The following is an 18,694-nucleotide window of genomic DNA, read 5'->3' on the forward strand; positions in this document are numbered from 1 at the left end:
TAAAATTTTTTCGTGCAGTGGGGAATGTTGTGATTATGTACTTTCATTATGTTTTGACCTTGACCTCTATGTGATAATTACGTACCGGTCAACGTTTGCCGTTTGACGTCCAGTGGACTTGGCGCCACTAGTTGTTCTTTTAAGACATCGGTCAGTTCTAATTCAATACCTTATTTTAATCTTTTAACTTAATTTAGTTAGTTTAGATTACCTGTGGTATTTGCACACTTTTATTAACTACCTATATAAATGAAAACAACTTTGTTTTTCAACACCTAAGAAAGTATTCAGAAAGTTTTAAGATAGTCTAGTCTCATTGGCAAATTTTTTCACATTTATCGCAACACTAAAAAATTTGAATCGAATTTGAACTGATGATTTTTTGTATAAACTGAGTCATTATGTTATGTTTATTCAACTGAAAAGTCCAAAAACTTTGATAACCAGGATTTTCTTGCGTTATATGGATTTTTGCGTAACTTGTTATTAATTATAACTGCGTAAAAACAATTCGAACAGGAGCAAGTTCTATAATTTTTCCTGAAAAAAAAGGCAACAAAGTCATATGACTTTAATCAGCGCTTTTGCTTCATTCATTGGTCTTTAATAAAAAATTTTAGTTTTGTGAATCAATGTTATGGATCTAAGCCAAAGCGTTTTGATTGAAAACGTTTATTAAATTTACGTTTTCAGAATATAAAGTTTCGTAATAAATATTGGTTATACTTATCAAATATCGATTACATGCAATTACGGGCCAATATATATGAAATTAAGTTACATGTGATTCAATCTTAGTTCTTGGATTTTTAAAAATTATAAGGGGCAATCATTGGAAATGGTGCACAATGGTGTAAATAACTTTCGTCCGTCGTTTGTCAATTGGCGTCTAAAACGTGAAAAAAAAACATTTCAGCGTATGTCGGAGAAACATCAAAATTTTCACACCTTGGGATGATTTAAAATGATTGAAGTTTTCTACCAGACATTTGCACAAAAGCAAAAACACGAAAGAAATTAAGAAAAAGATAACAAATTTCAGAGCACCGCGATTTTATGGTAATGCTCTTCAGTTACTTTTCTAAGGATTCTTTTTATTTGAATTTAAGGCTTAAATTGAGAATACATATATATTTTTTTCCAATTAGTTTCCTTATACCACAAAAAATTGAACACGCACCCATACCAGCTGGAAAAAATTAATAAAAACCCACTCCAATGTATGGCTTGATGCATCTCTCGTATGTATCACTGTCCTCGACGACCATAGTATGGTTCGTGTAAGCACTACACATGACTATGGCTCCCTTCTCGTCCAGGGTTCGCAGTCCAAAAGAGTCTTCAGTGAACATCTTGGTTTCCCTCATAGTCTCAACTTCATTAAGGGACCCCTCCTTGAAATATCCGAACTGAGTCGAATGCCATGGTGTAATAGCTCCATCGTTTGGCCCACCGACAAGCACCAATTTCTGAAATACCACTCTAAGATTCAACTAGACGTCTGACAAAATTAGTAGAATATTTTTCAGAGAGAAGATTTTCAGGGAGTAGCTCTTATTAGAAAATATTGTTAAATAGAATTGAGGGAAGAGGAGCAGCCGCCCCACCTCTCGGCGAACTAACTCCGCTGGTGAAGCTAAACATATGTGGATTTTACATCTAGTAATGAAATGTTCCCTTTTTGCAACAGGGAACCATTTTAAAGAGATCCAATATATCTGCAAAAGAGAAGTCTTACGTTCAAGTTGGCGAAGTTAGTTTTATATCGTTTGTTTGCGGTTTGGATATTTTCGTTGTTCATTGTGCTGAAATAGTTTGAGTTATTCTTGCGCGTGGACATCAATTTGAGCGGGTTCCTCCAGTACGTGCACACACTTAACATTTGGTCAAGGTTGTTAATTTTCATGGCATGTAGATCTCGAACTAAAAAATATAGCCAACAGACGGTTGAAAAAGGTCAATTATGAATGCAAAGAAACTTTAAAAAATGGTTTCGAAGCTTTTTGAAATTCAAAAACAATTTATTCCGCTGGGAAATCTGAAACCTTAGATCCACTTTCGAAAATAGAAGTTAATCACGTTTTTTGTGACTTTTACACTTTCACTGTTTGATAGTGGAGTTTGCCTTCCTTTTAACAAAGAAACCGAGGAACTTAGAAGACATAAAAAGTCAAACCACGAAAAATTGAATTTGAGCGTGAACAAATTTAATGAATTTTTTCAAAAAAAATTGTTCATTTACTTGCAAACAATTTAAAAGAGAATTGTCTGAGGTTGAAACTACTTGAGGCTTTTCTTAAAAGCTATACACAAAACGATGGTAACAAACAATTTTTAAATTAACCAATCATCAAAACTTCGGCTATTAAAAATATTATAAAAAAAACACACAGTCTTCAAATCAAGTAATCAACAAATTATGATTTAACGATCAAAATTCAAACCTCGAAAAATTAAATTTAAGCTGTAGGAATTAAGAAAAAACTTTTTCAGAATCAAACAGAAAAAGTTCTACCGACCAGTAGCTGATTTACGGGGGATTCGAACCCCTAGCCACCCAAAAGCTCCCCTCTTTGTTACTAGTTTGAGACATCCATTTTGGCCTGTTTTTTCTTTAAAGTTGGTGTGGGTTTTTGTAGACAAATAAAAAAGCGCGGAACATCAATTTGGTCAGCCTATACAAAAACATAGCCAAAAGCGCATTGAATAAGTGTCAGTGAACGCAAAGAAACAGGAAAAAAAACTAGCCTATTAAAAAAAATTTCTTTTCCGTATTTCAAAGTAAAAATATTTTGCCTTATTGTTCTGATTTTCGATACGAAAATAACGGAATATTTGTGCTCGGGGTGGGTTTTTTTTTTCTTCAGACAAATTTCGACTTTTTAACTAGCCGTTTTGACGGAATTTTTTTATATCATTCGAAAGCTATTGTTGTCCTGAGGTTGAATTTGAAAAGATATTTTACCTGTGATCATTTTTCGTAAAGTTATGGGGGTTTAAAGATTGCCATTTTGACCAATTTGGGACAATTAACGCGCGAAAAATCTCGCGCTATTAACGCGTAAGCGAGATTTAATCCGTCTTAGAAATCGTTCTAAATTGGGTCAAGGAAGCTTATATGCCATAATTGATTTGTTAATAGGCGCAAAATCTATCACTCTGTACTTAATATGACGTGTGGGGGGGATGTTTTTACATAAAATCTCAAATTTTTTCAAAAAAAAAAGTTTTATTTTTTTTATTACATGAAATTTTTCATCTTACTAATGCTCCATAGACCTCAAAAGGCAGTCGGAACTTTCAGGGCTTTGCCCTGATACGAGCAGTCTTGTAGTTGTTTGAATTTATTAAACAACTTATGATAGGCAACTTTTAGATAAAAAACTTTTTAAACGAGAAATCTGAATCAATAGTATTTAACCAACTGGAAAATCTGAAAAAAAAAATCTTTTCAAGAATTAAAATAGAAATTAACAATGTTCTGTTTGCGCTATTTCCTCTTTCCTGAAATGGAGAGTAATTTGTGCCGTTCAGCAAAAAGTGTACATATACTTAAGGACTTTCATTAATTGGTCATGTCGTCATCTCGAACTGACCGGACAAGATGACGACATGGAAAGCCTATTCAACAACCCTGGATACCTGTTCACATACCTCAGAAGGATGGGTCGTGCCCATATCAGTGCGGAGCACTGACCAGGGCCTCCTGAAGCAAGAAGAAGAAGAAATTGGTTATTATTTATGAATGCACTTATGTAGTTATTAGATCATTGTAAGGTTTTTCCTGAAAAAAAAAACTAAATCATCACGACGTATAAAAGAGTCTGAACTACGTTTGTCAACTATTGAAAAAGCAGAAAAGATTTTATAAAAATCCTAAATCCGTACTAAATTCAACTGACGACAAAAGCAATAGTTTCATCTAGTTTGAGTAAATTGCTGCAAAGAAATTAAATGAAAACTTTGAATCAATCGATCAATGAAAAAGCATCAAGTTTGTTACCGCATTACGAATCAAAGATCAAAGCACAAGATATTACAGTTCCAATGCAGCCTCCTGATTAAACAGTGCCACCAAAAGTAACTATTTTATTTGCGACTTAGGTCGGAAAAAAATTGCAGATACTATCACACTACAAGTGGCTTGTGCAATAATAGAGGAAAATTTTAAGAAAACAGAAAACAAAGAGGAAGAAGAAGAAAAAACAAGTTTACTAAAGCTCACAAAAAATTGCTAGCAAACTTTGAAAGGATCAACACAAATAGACCAGCAGATCCTAAATATAACTTGTGTGACCAACTCAGCGACAACCTCATGGAAATAATCCCTGACCCCTTCATTTATGGGTGATATATTTTAACAGCTTAAAACATGGGTCTTGTTTTTCAAATGTAATTAGCTTTATTCAATGTGTTTCAAAATTTCATGTTGACTTACTTTTAACATCTATGCTAATTTCGTTAGAGCACAAGGTATCAAATAGTCCAGTGGCTCCTCCAAGTAAACTAAGAAGCATTGTTGTTTTTTCTTGACCAAGAATAAGATACAACAGATCATGTATGTGCTTGTCAAATGTGCCGGCTAAAACCACATGAACAATTTAATGGAACAGTTCAGAAAAAGACCTGATTCGTTTTTTTAAAAATTGCCGAAAACTTCAGACCGAAAAAACTTTTTCCAACTTACTTTTGGTAGCCAATCTCCCCTCCCCCTCCACCTAAAAGATTAAAGTTACAATCTTTCACTCCTCTAAATGGTTTGGAGATTAAGATTGCCTTCAAGATAAAAAAAAACGGCTAGAAAAATACTCTATTCAGTCTGAATGGGTTAAACATCCATTTCGAAACCGAGTGAACACCCCGTCTCACAAACCAAGCGTGCCATATGGCATGATAAATTAGTCCCAAAATCTTATAAACTTTTCCCTAGTTATATCAAACCTCCATATTGTCCGCTCTGGGGTGCAGCTAAAGATATGAGGGTGTGAACTAGTCCGTTATCGTTTAACTCTTCAACTAGAAATCGACTAATGAGACCTCCTTGCGAGTAGCCAATGAGCGTAATCTCCTAAATTGAAGCATAAACTGGGATCAGCCGCAAATAGTTAATCTACTATGGGTTTCAATTGATCGAGTAAAGCTAACAAAAAATTTTATTACAGAAAATATGATTATTTAAGCTATGATAAATTGGTTTTATTCAAGAAAAAAAAAGAGTTATCTTCAATTCATTTAGCGCCTCCTTGGCCTTCGAAAATTAAAAACTTCAAACTGAAAACAATGTTAAAAAACTGAAAACAATGTTAAAAAATTAAAAACTTCACACTGAAGGCAATAGTTTGTTGATAAAATCAACTCAATTTGTAAAAACTGGGTCAGCAAGTAAGACTTTTTTTGCTGAGAAATCTGAAAACTAAATTCTACTTTCGAAATTAGAAGTTGATCACGGCTTACTTGATTTTCACACTTCCAAGCGTGTTTTTGGTATTCATTCCACACCGAGCACAAAAACTATCAAAACTTTTAAAAACAAAAAGACGAAAAAAATTTTGTATAGTTATCTTTAGCTTTCGTAAAGATTCCTGCATCTTACAAGCAATTTAATTTGAGTTTTGACCAAAAAATAATAACAAGAATGCTGAGTTTTTCTTTAAGGCAGTTTTTCTTTTTTGTGAAAACTTGAGAATTGATTCAACTGCGAGGCTGGGCTAATTTGAGATTGGGTCAATAAATAAAAATATTATTTCTCTGAAAAATTTGAGAACTAATTTCCATTTTCGAAATTAGAAGCCGATCACGTTTTTTGTGATTTGCACACTTAAAAGCGTGTTCTTAGTGCAGTCAAACATTTATTGGTACCAATTTTTTTATTATTTAAAACATCCTGGCATAAAATATTTCATTCTGATTTGAAAACGACAAGTTTGACCTATTTGAGTCTATTTGACTGAAAAATACACCCAAATGAAAAATTCTGGAACTTGTGAAAAATTTATATCCGACGAGTAAAGTTTGGACACTTTATATTTGCATATACAGGTAAGCACACGTTTAAAAAAACGGAAAATCTCATAAAATAAAATTTTTCTCTTGTACAGCATCAGATACATAGTTAACAGACAATAAACTCAAAAAAAGTGATAACTCAAATGTTGATTTAGAAAAAAATTTTATTAAAAAAAGATATAGGGCTTGAAAACTATTTGAATTTGAAACTGGAGCTGATTTAAGAGGTCGGAGACGGACACTTCTTCTCATGGATTCAACCCCCTGCCGACTCAAAAGGTCCCCCATTGACTTTTTTTAAGAAATCCATTTTTGGTTGATCGAATCTAAAATTTGGCGCTTAAACATACTCAGTTTGAGGGAGAGCGCGCGCCAAAAAAAGCGGTTTTCTTGGTCAACATTTTACAAAAACTGCCCAAAAATGTTTTTTTTACCTGTTTTTTTCTCAAATTTTGGTCAAAATACGGTCTGCTATTGTTCTAAGAGTAATAAGTGCTGAGAGCGCCTGAAGAATCAATTTGATCGACCTAAAAAAGTTCAACGAAATTTTTATAAATTTTTTGAAAATCCGCTTTTTTGATAAAATTTTTTGTGAAATTTAAAAATTGAAAAAATTATTTGAGAAAATTAATACTTCAAGTCCTCATGAAAAAAATATATAGGGCTGGAAACTCTTTGAATTCAACAAAAACATTATGTTTGGTATTTTTCTGATAAAATTTTTTGAGAAACTCAAAAATTGAAAATATTCTTTGAGAATAGTGAAACGTTACGTCCTCATATAAAGTAACATTTTTTTCATGTTTTTCCCACGAATTGTTTATTTGTATTTCGAGAGCGTTATTGTTTTTTATTGAACTTAAATTTCGTAGATTTTAAAAAAAAATCAGAAGCAATTGAACACGAATTTTCTATGTGGCCTTACTAAGCTCATTGCAGTTAAAAATTTTAAAAAACGAAGCATTTACTATCTCATCGAAATAATTAAAAGTAATTCAGTTATAGAAGTGAGAATTGTTTTAAGGGTTGCTAACTTCTTGTTCATTGAAGCATAGCCTCCTGTTGCGGAACCCCTCTAAAAAACTGGAGCCATTGCTTAGAGTTGTTTTTTGTATTCTTTTTTGCATGAAAATTTTATATTTCAAATAAAATGAGTGAGAGACTTCGAAAACGCAGCATAAATTATTTAGTCAACTAAATTTCTCTCAGAAATTTTTTTTAAAAAAATTACTAGTTTTAATAAGTCTCGCATAGTAACGCTTATTGAAACAATTTAATCACAACTCAAAAATAGATTTGTTTCTGTTCATTTTGTGAGATTGCATGAAGTTTTAAGTACTTAAAACCAAGACAGTTATTCCAATTGATAATAAACGGCCGAATCTCAATCAAAAGCTAAAATTTTGAATGAAGTATTGGCTAAATTTTAAAATAAGTTTTCAGCACGTTTTCATAATAATCAAACCAGTCCGTTTTAACTCAGTTTTTTTTGGTTCAGCACATTCAACTTTCTATTAAACTGTTTCGAGAAAATTCAAAAATCATTGGCAATTCTTGTTAGTATAACAAAACTTGTAACTAAACTAACGAATACGGTAGATTAGATACATTTGATGCCACTTTTTTTTGAAAGTGAAATAAATCGGGTGAATATCCCTTCTTGATCAAAAATGCGAAAGAGGTGGCAATTTATTGAAGGCAAATTTAATAACTGTACTAACTATTGGCACTTTTTCGATCAGTTCCGACCGTACAAATTTTAGAAGGCTATTAGTTAAAAATCGGAACTGTTTTTTGAAGAGCGTTTACTTTTCCTTCACTGTCAGTTTGGCTTTCGTCGGAGGTTTTGACCAACTTATGCATTTGCTGTTTTGCTGAACGATTTTCATGGCACAATTTTTGAAAAAAAATCAGCCATCGGCACATTTTTTAATGGCCTAACAGAAATTTTTGTAAAAAACAGTTTTTCGGGTGGTACTCAAGAACGTGGCTGAATGTGTATAGATTGGCTGCTTTTAAATAACAATGAGACAAAAACTTGGACACTTTTTAAAGCCTTATGGTCCAGCAGACGATCCAATGTGTTTGAAAAAAATATGCGACCAGACTTCAGATAAAAAGTTTTCAGGAGACCTGATTGATCAAAAATTCAAGTCGGTTCTCACACTAACTCTACTTCAGTTAAGCAATCAAAATAACTAATCACATATGTATTTCATTTTAAGCATCTGTTTTTTTTAAAACAAGATCTCAAAAGTAATCATTCACTATGCCATGATAATTTCTACATTTTGCTGTTCAATCAAAACTAAATCAAAACAAATTCAACCAAAAAGTGAAAAAATTGAATTAGGCTACGACTAGCAAAATGCAAAAACCAAACTAGTTTGATTGTGCATTTTTGGCAAAAGGATATTTTGTTTAAGTTCAGAATATATGATCAATGTCATTGTGACAAACTTACTTAGCTGCAAGGGTTCTATTTGGTGATCTTCCTATATAACAGTTTAAAAAACATAAGAGGTAACGTATAATAATCACGAGTTTGGTTTTGGATCAACTAACTGCTCTGTTTAGTCCTCCACTTTTTTATATAATCAGTGCCAACCTAGACAGAGTTGCTATTTTCATTTTTGTCTTTTTTCTATTGTAAATAGTTTGATTTCAAATTTAATTTCCAAAAAAACTGGCGAAATGAAAAAAAAATTGAAAAAGTAATAGTTTTTATTTTTGTTTTTGTGAGAAATAAGAAAATGATGCGAGAAATGTACAAAACTGACGTTTTTTGAGAAAAAAAATTAGCTTAACAGAAAAACTCAACCAATTGATCATTACCTTGAATATAGTTATCTCAGAATTTGTGTAGAAACGAATGTGACTTTTTGCGATCCAATTTTATCATTTTCAACAAAAGCGAAAAATCACATGGCTGAGGCAAATAAACAAAACTCAAATTCTAAAAGGTAAAGGTTTTTTGTTTCAATTTGTGCTTCGAATTCTCGTTTTCACAGTTTTATTTTGACTAGGTTCTGTTATAAGATCACCAAACTCATTTCGGGAAAAAACTCACTATATATGGCGGTGTTATGTTATTTCTGATTGACTTTGAAAAGATGTTCGTAAAGATGTAGTTTATTTTTTTTGAAGAGACTCTTGTCTTTTGAGCAGAAAAATTCTTCAAAATTTGTATTTTGGAACTGTTGAAGAGTTTTCAATTCGGATTGAGCAGCTGTGCCGTATATTAGGACCCCATTTTGAATTCAAGGTTTTATGTATGCCCTATATAGTTTCATTAAGGTCCCTGGTTTGTAAAACTTTCTGAACTGATATATGTTTGCTATATTGGATCTACTTAACAATCTCCCCCCTTTCAAGAAAGGGGGGGGGGATTCTTTAGTAGGTACAATAGGGGGGGGGGGGGGAGATTGTTAAGTAGATCCGCTATATTTTCTCAACCATATGTGATTTAAATTTTCGTTCTTGATGTAAGTGAAGGCCTACGTACTTAATTGCTGATTTTTCGTTCATCAAATGATCTTTAACTTGTAATGCCGTCGATTCACTTTTGTTTAAAATTGTATACAAACTGTTGTATGATCCTTCAAGGTCAGTTTATTTTTAGTGAACCAAACTATATATTATTCCAAATCAAAACAGCATTTACTAAAGTCAACACTGCCACAGATGTTCGTATCATCGGAAACATTGTTTTCTTAGAAGTTTCACAAATATTAGGTTGGTCAGTTATATAAATGAGAAACAAATTTGGTCCCAGAACAGAGCCCTGGGGCACTTCGTGTTCAATTGTCTTGAATGCTGAAACCTTATGACTAACACTGTTTTGTGTTTGTTAAATATGATCTCGATAGTTCAAATATAGGTCCTCGCAAACCATACCGATTACATTTGTTGAGTAGGATTTCATGATCTACCCTATCGAATGCTTTTGACAGATCTATAAATCAGCAGTATATGTTTTTTTTTCGATCTAGCGCCTTTTGTAGATATTCCGTTGCTGTAACAATAGCATCAACATGTTAGTTTTATCCTTACAACCAAATTGTTTTCTGACAAAATATGTGATTTATTCAGGATAATTTAAATCCTAGCATTCATAATTATTTTAAAAAAATAGCTTTTTGAAAAGTTTGCTTCTCGAAAACTTTGCTTCTCGAAATTTTAAATGGGCATTTTAGAGAGTAAAGCTCGAAAATGCATTTAATTTTGTGTAACTATTGCCGCCTCTCCAATAGGGTGGTAAAAGAAAATTGGGAATTCGTTTCAACGGGAGAACTGAGTCAATTATTCCGGAGGACGGGAACTGAATTTTATCCATGAGGATAATGACCGACATACCAGCAGTCGATTTAAAAACCATGACCAATTTTAGGTGGAAGAAACAACTAATTGAGTAACTATCAAGAAAACTCACGTCAGCTCCCGCTTGTTTGACATACTGCATCAGTTCTATTGCTAACCCCTGAACTTGAATCTTCAGTTCTAACACACTCTTATTGTCCTCGAACGACGTGAGCGCATATGTTTTCACACCTGGGAAGTCGTCTCTGATCCGCTGCAATAAAGTGTAGCCTTTCTCGGCATTGCTAGTTACCCCGTGCATGAAAACCACGGGCCTGGCACCGGTTACCCAATAGTGTCTACGCTGTTCCCGTTTAAGCCCTCCGACTGAGTATGAGCGGGTAAAATTGACGACGAATAAAACTAGCAAAAGAAGTTCAAACTTCATGGCAAGTAATTAAATTGCTACAATAGCCGCGTAAATAAATTAAGAATTAAGGAATTTTTTGAAAGGTACCGTCGAAAGTAATTGCTCTGAACACACAATGTCTCAACTGCATAAAGCTAGCGAATATAGGCGATGGGTAATAATCCACCAATTGGCAGATAAACAAAAAAAACTGCACGAATTATTCGTGCGCCACCGAGTCCCAAAAAAATTGCATCAACTCACTATTGCGTGAACAAATCGTGAACAAGCAGCTGTTGCATCAAAGTAAAGATTTTAGCTGTATTTTTAAAGTCTGTTATTTTTTGATAATCACAAGTGCAAAAACATATAATTTTTCATGTTTAGCGCAGGGTTTGAGATTACTCATGAAAACTATTCCTGTGTCCAGTAGCCCAGGCAATAGTGATGGGAGAAGAGTTTCTCTATTTAAACTTAGGTGTGGTGGGTTTATGTTGGAGAGATTTTTTTTGAATTAAGAAAAAAAATTTTGAAATAAGAAATTTTTTTTGATTTTTTTATTTAGATTTTTCCAGTGGAAAAATTCTAGCAGTGATCAAAAAATGAATTTTTTCGCCATGTTTTTTTTTGTTTTAAATGGTCAGAGCACTCAAAGTTTTGGCAAGATGGGAAGTCTTTTTTAGAGTTTTAGGATGCCTCGCAAAATCAAGTTGATTGACTGATTGATTTGCCGCTAATTTTAGAGCTTCACCGCTTGCAAGTCGTCTTATTAATATTATGCATGATTTAAGGAAGAAAGGAAGACGAGCTGGCTACAATTAGCACTCAGAAATGTTTTCATTTACGTGAACACAAAACTTATGATACGTTGACATTTTCTTCCTTTTTCAAAAAGAAATTGAAATCGAAGAAAAATATTCGGCGCCAATGCAATGAAAATGCTACAAGGCAATTGATTATTTAAAACACCAACGATAATATGACAACATGTTTTATTTATATTGAAAGTGTTTTCTACTGAAGAAAGCTGCTTAACTCGGTTTTGATGAAAATACATTCAATGTGTTTTTTTAATGCATAAAGTTACATTTGATGAAAAAAAAATTGCAAAACTGTTGCAGACCTATAGTACGGTGTTAATGGGATTTTTATAAATAAAATCAATCAGAGTTTCGAAAAAAAAACGGTACATAAAAGGGCACTTTTTCCCTGAAAGTGCTTTGCGGGTAATGCTCAAATTTTACTTACAAAATCCAGTTCAATATATAAAACAAGGCATCAAAACTTTCCGAACGTGGTGTGCTTTTGTCTAAAAACTGCCTCGTGATTTAGGGCATTTTTTTGCCCACGTGATACTAAAAAAGACAGCGGCTTTGAGAGGAAATCGATTCTCGAGAATTCCCCATGTCCAGGGTTACCTGCCCATGGTATAACCATCCATAGAACCATTCCAGGAGCCAGGCCTGGCCAGGTAAAAACCATATCAAAATTTTGCAGTGTTGCTCTGGGCTTCTTAGAAAATAAAACATTTGCAAAACACCAGGTCTGGAGAGCCTGGTTTTTCAAGAAATTTAAAATTTACCAAATATAGTAAAGTTGTCCAAAAACACATCAGCCAGTGACTTTCTCATAAGAAATCCTACAGAATAAATGACAAGAAAATCGCAGAAAAACTGCATGTGGAGATTACAATTTTAGTGGAAGTAGAAATTTTTACTTGGATTCAGTTCGAAGGGTAACCTTGTGTACATGGCTTGAGAGCTTTTACCATAAAAGTTTCTGTTTTTAAAATTTTGTCAAGAAGGTTTAGTAAAAAGGTAGGAAGGGGGGTTAATTAGTAAGAAGGTTTATCTTGAATCTCAAACATCCAAAAGTTCTCAACCATAAAATAAGTTGAGAACTTTCCCAGGGACGCAATCTTTTCCCTTGAAAAAATTTTTGCAAAAAAAGTTCTTGCAACCCAATTTTTTTTGCTTGAAACCAATAAAGTAGTGCTTCAAAAGTCAAACTTTTTGAAAAACAATCATAAATCAAAAATTAGACTTTTCTTTATCCGTAACCCATAAATTTTTTCTGCAAAAGTAGGTCGTAGCCTTTTAAGCATAAAAAATGTCAGGGTAGTTTTCAAGAAAAGTCAAAAAGTTTCCAAAAAACGGTCAACGAAACACAAATTTTAAATTTTCGAGAATCCTGACTTTTGTGTAGAAAAATTGAGACATAGCCACTGATGCAGCAGACATGCACACATTCAACGAAGAGGCAAAGTGGAGCGTCGCACCGCTTGCGATACAAAACAACCATAAAAAATTCGAAAAAAATATATGATGAAAAAAACTAGTTGAAACAAATTTTTTGTTTAAAAAACAAATAGGGGCCCAGCTAGCCTCATGCGGCACGAAAAATATGATTTCAAAAGTTGAATTTTGTCCCAAAAATTTAAGAGACAATCAATTTTCCCAAGTATATAACATTTCTCTTACAAAAAACTAAGGAGTCGCCGCTTCTGTATGAACAATTATTGCAACCGGGATTTTGAATTGAACTTTTCATCTCAGATTTGATTGGGCAATTATAGAAAAAATTCAAAATTCAAAACTTTTCTTAAAAAAACGGTCAAAAGTTCTAAAACACGGTCAGAAGACTTTCCAAAATTCATAACTTAAATCGGCGAAAAGCAGATTGTGGCCTTTTCAGCAAAAAAGGTTCCCAAAACCCGATTTCTTCATTAGGCACAACATGAGAACTGGCACGGTGATTTTCGCCTAAAGTCACAAAAAATTGGGCATGGCTAATTATAAACGTGTAATTTCAAAAACTATTGTTTTGGTTAAACCTATGATATCATATTTGGCAGAATAGCTAGCGAGGAAAGTCCAAAAAAACGGTCAACAAAACGGAGAAAAGTCCAAAAAACTGTCAACATAAAAATTTCATTTCCGTGAACCATACATTTTTGTGTATAAAACAGGGCAGAGCCGCTTACGCAGACAGAATTTATGCAACGTAAACTTTCGATTGAACCTAAAATGTCAGACTTGGGAGGGTAGTTTTAAAAAAACTTTCAAAAAAACGGTCAAAAAAATTAAAATTCCCGAATACCATAAACTTTTGATTCAGAAAAATTGGGGCGTGGTCGCATAACCAAATGAGCTACCCGCAACCCTATCTTTGAATTAAACCCAAAATCAGAGATATGGCAGGGAAGTTTTCGAGAATATTCCAAAAAATTTGACTTTTCCGATGACGATAACTTTTTGTGTTAAAAATTTTTTTTGTGAGTGGCCGCTTATGCAGGGGAGCTTCCCGAAGCCCTTCAACTCCTTTGATTTTGCAATATCACACTTGTTATGTTAGTTTCGAGAGTCATGAATAATCACAAAGCCGTCAAAAATGAAAAGGTGGGTTATTCCGAGGCCCATAACTTTTTATGTAGAAAAAAGTTGGGTGTAGCCGTTTATACAGGGGAGTTTTTATAAAGAGTTCTAATCATTTAAACCAAAAACTCGGATTTGAGAGGGGCAGTTGCTAAGAAAAAGAAAAAAATTATATAAAAAATGGGTCAAATAATCCCCCACACTTTTTCGAAGGCGTTAAACATAGGATTCAAGATGAAAAAGACTCTAGGGGAGTATTGAGGCACACAGGGAAGTCGTCTTTCAATTGATACTATTTTCTGAAACTGAGAAAGAGTGGTTGCGAAAATCAAAAACTTTTGCAAATTTGAAAACATTCTCCAAAACGAAAAAACAAATTTCAACAAACCGATTGGTAAACCTATAACAAACTTCAAAAGTGCAGAAGAAAGTGTTAAAATTATTTCTCTTGAAATGACCCAAAATTATGTTATAAAGTTGATGATAATTAGGCCCAATTGACTTGGGACAAGGATTTTTTTGTAACAAAATGAAGGAATTTAAGTAAAGTTACACATAGGAGTAAATCAAACACTAAGAACAACATTAAAAATGAGCGCAGCAAAAAAAACAAATGAAAGATATAACCATCAAGACGAAAAAAAATAAGCAGACCAATAAATGGCCGCCAATTTTATTTGAAACGGCATATTTCCAGATTTAAAAAAATAGGTCCTAATCAAGATCTTTGCCATCCAAGGCATAATTGTTAACTCCAGGCTAAAGTGGCTGAAGACGCAAAGAATTTTGATTTCTTCATGAACTAAGATACAAGTGATTCAAATGATTCTGTTAAACAAGTTGTTAAAACGGAAAAAAGTCTATATTCTTTTTTGATAACGCTTGCATAAAATTTGTATAAAAATTGGACTCAGCCGCTGACACCCCTTTTAACCATTGATTTCAAAATCTCATATTTGGAATGGCGATTTACAAGAAAACAAAAACAAATCCAAACATGGGTCAAACATTCCATAACAGACTTTTTAAAGGCTGTAAACAGTGGGAAAGAGTAAGAGGAGACTACAGGATTATGCAGGCACACAGGAGTTAGTAACCACTTTTTCCAAGGACATGTTTTTTGATGAAAAAAAAGAAATTTTGTTGTAAAAAGACGAGAAAAACCCAAAGCGTTTTAAAAAAAATTAAATAATACTTGTTCATATTTAAGAAAATTCATCATTGTTCATAATACTTGTTTTCATCGACCAGGAGTTCTAGGAAAACATGCCAAGCAAGACATTTGATATTTTATAATCGCTTGATAAGTTTTTTCCGTTGCTTAATAAAAAATAAAAAATGTCTTGCTTGGCATGTTTTCCTAGAACTCCTGTTTGATGGTTTTATCTCGGTGTAAAAAATAGTCTGATTTTGGGTTTCAGGCCTGAAGCGCTCTTCACTCAGTTACGACAGTGTAGTTGGTTTATTGCAGTTTAAGGGGATGACCTAATATAAAAATATATAAAATCTTTTTTTTTGGCTCAACTGGGTTCTGCTCAAAGTTTTTTTGAAATTGTTACCGCTTGATAAGTTTTTCCGTTGCTTAATAAAGACAAAAATCTTTGAGCAGAACCCAGTTGAGCCAAAAAAAAAGATTTTATATATTTTTATATTAGATCATCCCCTTAAACTGCAATAAACCAACTACACTGTCGTAACTGAGTGAAGAGCGCTTCAGGCCTGAAACCCAAAATCAGACTATTTTTTACACCGAGATAAAACCATCAAACAGGAGTTTTAGGAAAACATGCCAAGCAAGACATTTTTGATTTTTTATTCAGCAACGGAAAAAACTTATCAAGCGATCACAAAATATCAAATATCTTGCTTGGCATGTTTTCCTAGAACTCCTGGTTGATGAAAACAAGTATTATGAACAATGATGAATTTTCTTAAATATGAACAAGTATTATTTAATTTTTTTTAAAACGCTTTGGGTTTTTCTCGTCTTTTTACAACAAAATTTCTTTTTTTCTTCAAAAAACATATCCTTGGAAAAAGTGGTTACTAACTCCTGTGTGCCTGCATAATCCCGTAGTCTCCTCTTACTCTTTCCCACTGTTTACAGCCTTTAAAAAGTCTGTTATGGAATGTTTGACCCATGTTTGGATTTTTTTTGTTTTCTTGTAAATCGCCATACCAAATATGAGATTTTGAAACAGATCATAATTTTACACCAAGATAAAAAAAATTAGACCAGGCTAAGCTGCCTTTACAAGCATAAGAAAAATGGCGAAAACTAGCTTTAAAAAAGCTTTTGCGGATTACAGGATTACCCTGACTTCTGTTTAAAGAGTTCTTTTTCTTGTGTATTAGATAGTCAAAAATAGCATAGCAATAGATAGCAAAGAATGGGCTTCAATGAAACGATGAAAGAGCAGGCTTTCAATCGTCAACTAGATTTTAAGCAGTACACAGATACTGAACAAAAATAATTGAAGACAAAGAAACTTATAAAAGCTAGGTGGGAAAATTTGACCTCGTAGATAAACAATTGCATAATCAACAACCAAAGCACATCTGGGATTTTAAATGATAGGGAGCCAACATCCTATGACATGCCTACATATCTTTGGATGGAATTAAAAGCGAATAATGACTAAGCTTACATCACTTCGATAATGGAATCAATTTTTGAAAATTTTTCAAGAGTAGCATGAAGGATTTTCAATTTAATGATACGCCAGCAACAAACATTGCCAACAGACCGTTAAAAAGTGTCAATGAAAGCAAGCAAACAGAAAAAACACATTGACTCGTTTTGAATTTACTTCAACTGACATTATTGACAACATACTTAATTGACATTTTCGATGAAATTAACACAATTTGAGAAAATTACACTGGTGGACAGAATTTAGCGCAAATTCAAGATTTTAATCTGTAAAATATCTGTTTCAATGTTTATTTTGGACAAGTGATCATTCAAAATTCAGTAAACTTATTGCATTGACCCAGAGCAAATTATCAGAGCTACCGTCTGCGAAAGTATCAATATTTTGTTTCAATGACTCACCAATTAATCCGAGTCTGAAAAAGCCAGTTTTTGAAACCAAATATTGATACTTTCTTATAAGGTAGTGCTGATCATTTGCTCTCGGTCAATGTAAAAATTTTACAGAAGTTAGAAGGAAATGTTGTCCCAAATGTACATTGAAACCAGACATTTTACAGAGTAAAATCCTGAATTTGCACTTAATTTTGTTCACCAGAGTATATCACCAAGTAAACCTCTTTATTAAGCTGGGAAATTCGATAGAATTTCTCATTCAACAAGAGAACTGGATCAAGTTTTTTGTGACTTTTATAGTTTTGCTGTTCAATAGTGGATTTGCCTTCCTTTATTTAAAGGAATTGAACTGAACTTGCAAAGAATTCAAAGGTCAATTAGCAAAAAAAGTTTTTTTGCGCTTGAGGAAACTTAAAGACTTCTCCTGAAAAAAATCATCGCGGCTTATATAACAGCCTGAACTACGTTCATCGTTTCTTGAAAACATCGGAAGCGGAAGTTTTCGAAAAACTGATCAAAGAATTTTTCTAAAAAGTGAATTAAGATGAACTTTTTTGTTATTAAGAATTTATAAAATTCGAATAAATCAAAAATAAACAATGTTGCTGGTGAAAATATTTGCATAAAAACGATATACCAAAAAATTATTTTTGTTCGATTGAAACTTGAACGAGTATGTTGATTAGAATTTGAGCGAAATTGCGCAATTTGGTTGAAATAATCAGACTGACCGGATACACTGCGTCGAAATGCCCTTTTTTGCCACTGAAAGCTTTTTTGAAATCTGAATAATGACGAACGTATGCTCGTTGTGATGTTGGGAGATCAATAAAAGATCATGTGGCACAAGCTTTCTTTGTGATATATAGAGAACATTTGAGATTAAAAAAAGTCTAGAACACGCGTTCGCGATAGATCTAAGATGCTTATATTGGCTAGATCAGGCATTATGAGTCTTTTAGTCTGTAAAAATTGTTCATCGGCTCATTGAAAGATCAGAAGCGGAAGTTTTGAACATTTCATCAAACAATTTTTCTTAAAAGTGAATTAAGATCAACTTTTTTTGTTATACAGAACTTATAATAATAATTTAAATTAAAAGATTAAAAATGTTCCTGAAAAAAATGGGCACTCAAACGATATACCTTGAAATTGTTTTTATTTGATTTTAATTTAAACAAATGTTTTGAAATCTGAAGTGTCGAAAGTACGCTCGTTGTGCTTCTTAAGATAAAAATATAGAGATTTAAGAACACGAGTTTGCGATATATCTAAGCTGTGTAATTTGGCTAGGTCAGACTCGAGTTCTTTTACTCTGTTCATCTAACAATTTTCTTTCAAGTAAAATGCGCATGTTTAATCCGGATTGATTTTAGCTTTGGTAGAAACTTGCATTATTTCTTAAGCGTTAGATTACTAGGTTTCTGACTTGCTTCACTATTATGTGAAGATTAGTTTTTAGGTACCTCGAAGAATGCACGTAAAGTTAATTAAAGCATAAAAAAACTTTTAGAGCAAATGGAATTTAGCAACAATTTGGATTAAAAACATTATTTC

General features: G+C 32.9%; 1 protein-coding gene across 1 annotated transcript; it reads right to left on the reverse strand.

The window, feature by feature from the left end:
- Window positions 1-1,199: 1,199 nt before the first annotated feature.
- On the reverse strand, window positions 1,200-10,627 carry LOC134846748 (lysosomal thioesterase PPT2-A-like). The gene is made up of 5 exons (XM_063864137.1): window positions 10,439-10,627; window positions 4,942-5,068; window positions 4,439-4,582; window positions 1,739-1,923; window positions 1,200-1,469 (listed from the first exon to the last, which is right to left on the reverse strand). Exons 1-5 carry the CDS (start codon window positions 10,625-10,627, stop codon window positions 1,200-1,202), a joined length of 915 nt encoding a protein of 304 aa, XP_063720207.1.
- Window positions 10,628-18,694: the final 8,067 nt, after the last annotated feature.

The sequence above is a fragment of the Symsagittifera roscoffensis genome, chromosome 5 (assembly GCF_963678635.1).
Source record: "Symsagittifera roscoffensis chromosome 5, txSymRosc1.1, whole genome shotgun sequence".
Classification (NCBI taxonomy): domain Eukaryota; kingdom Metazoa; phylum Xenacoelomorpha; order Acoela; family Convolutidae; genus Symsagittifera; species Symsagittifera roscoffensis.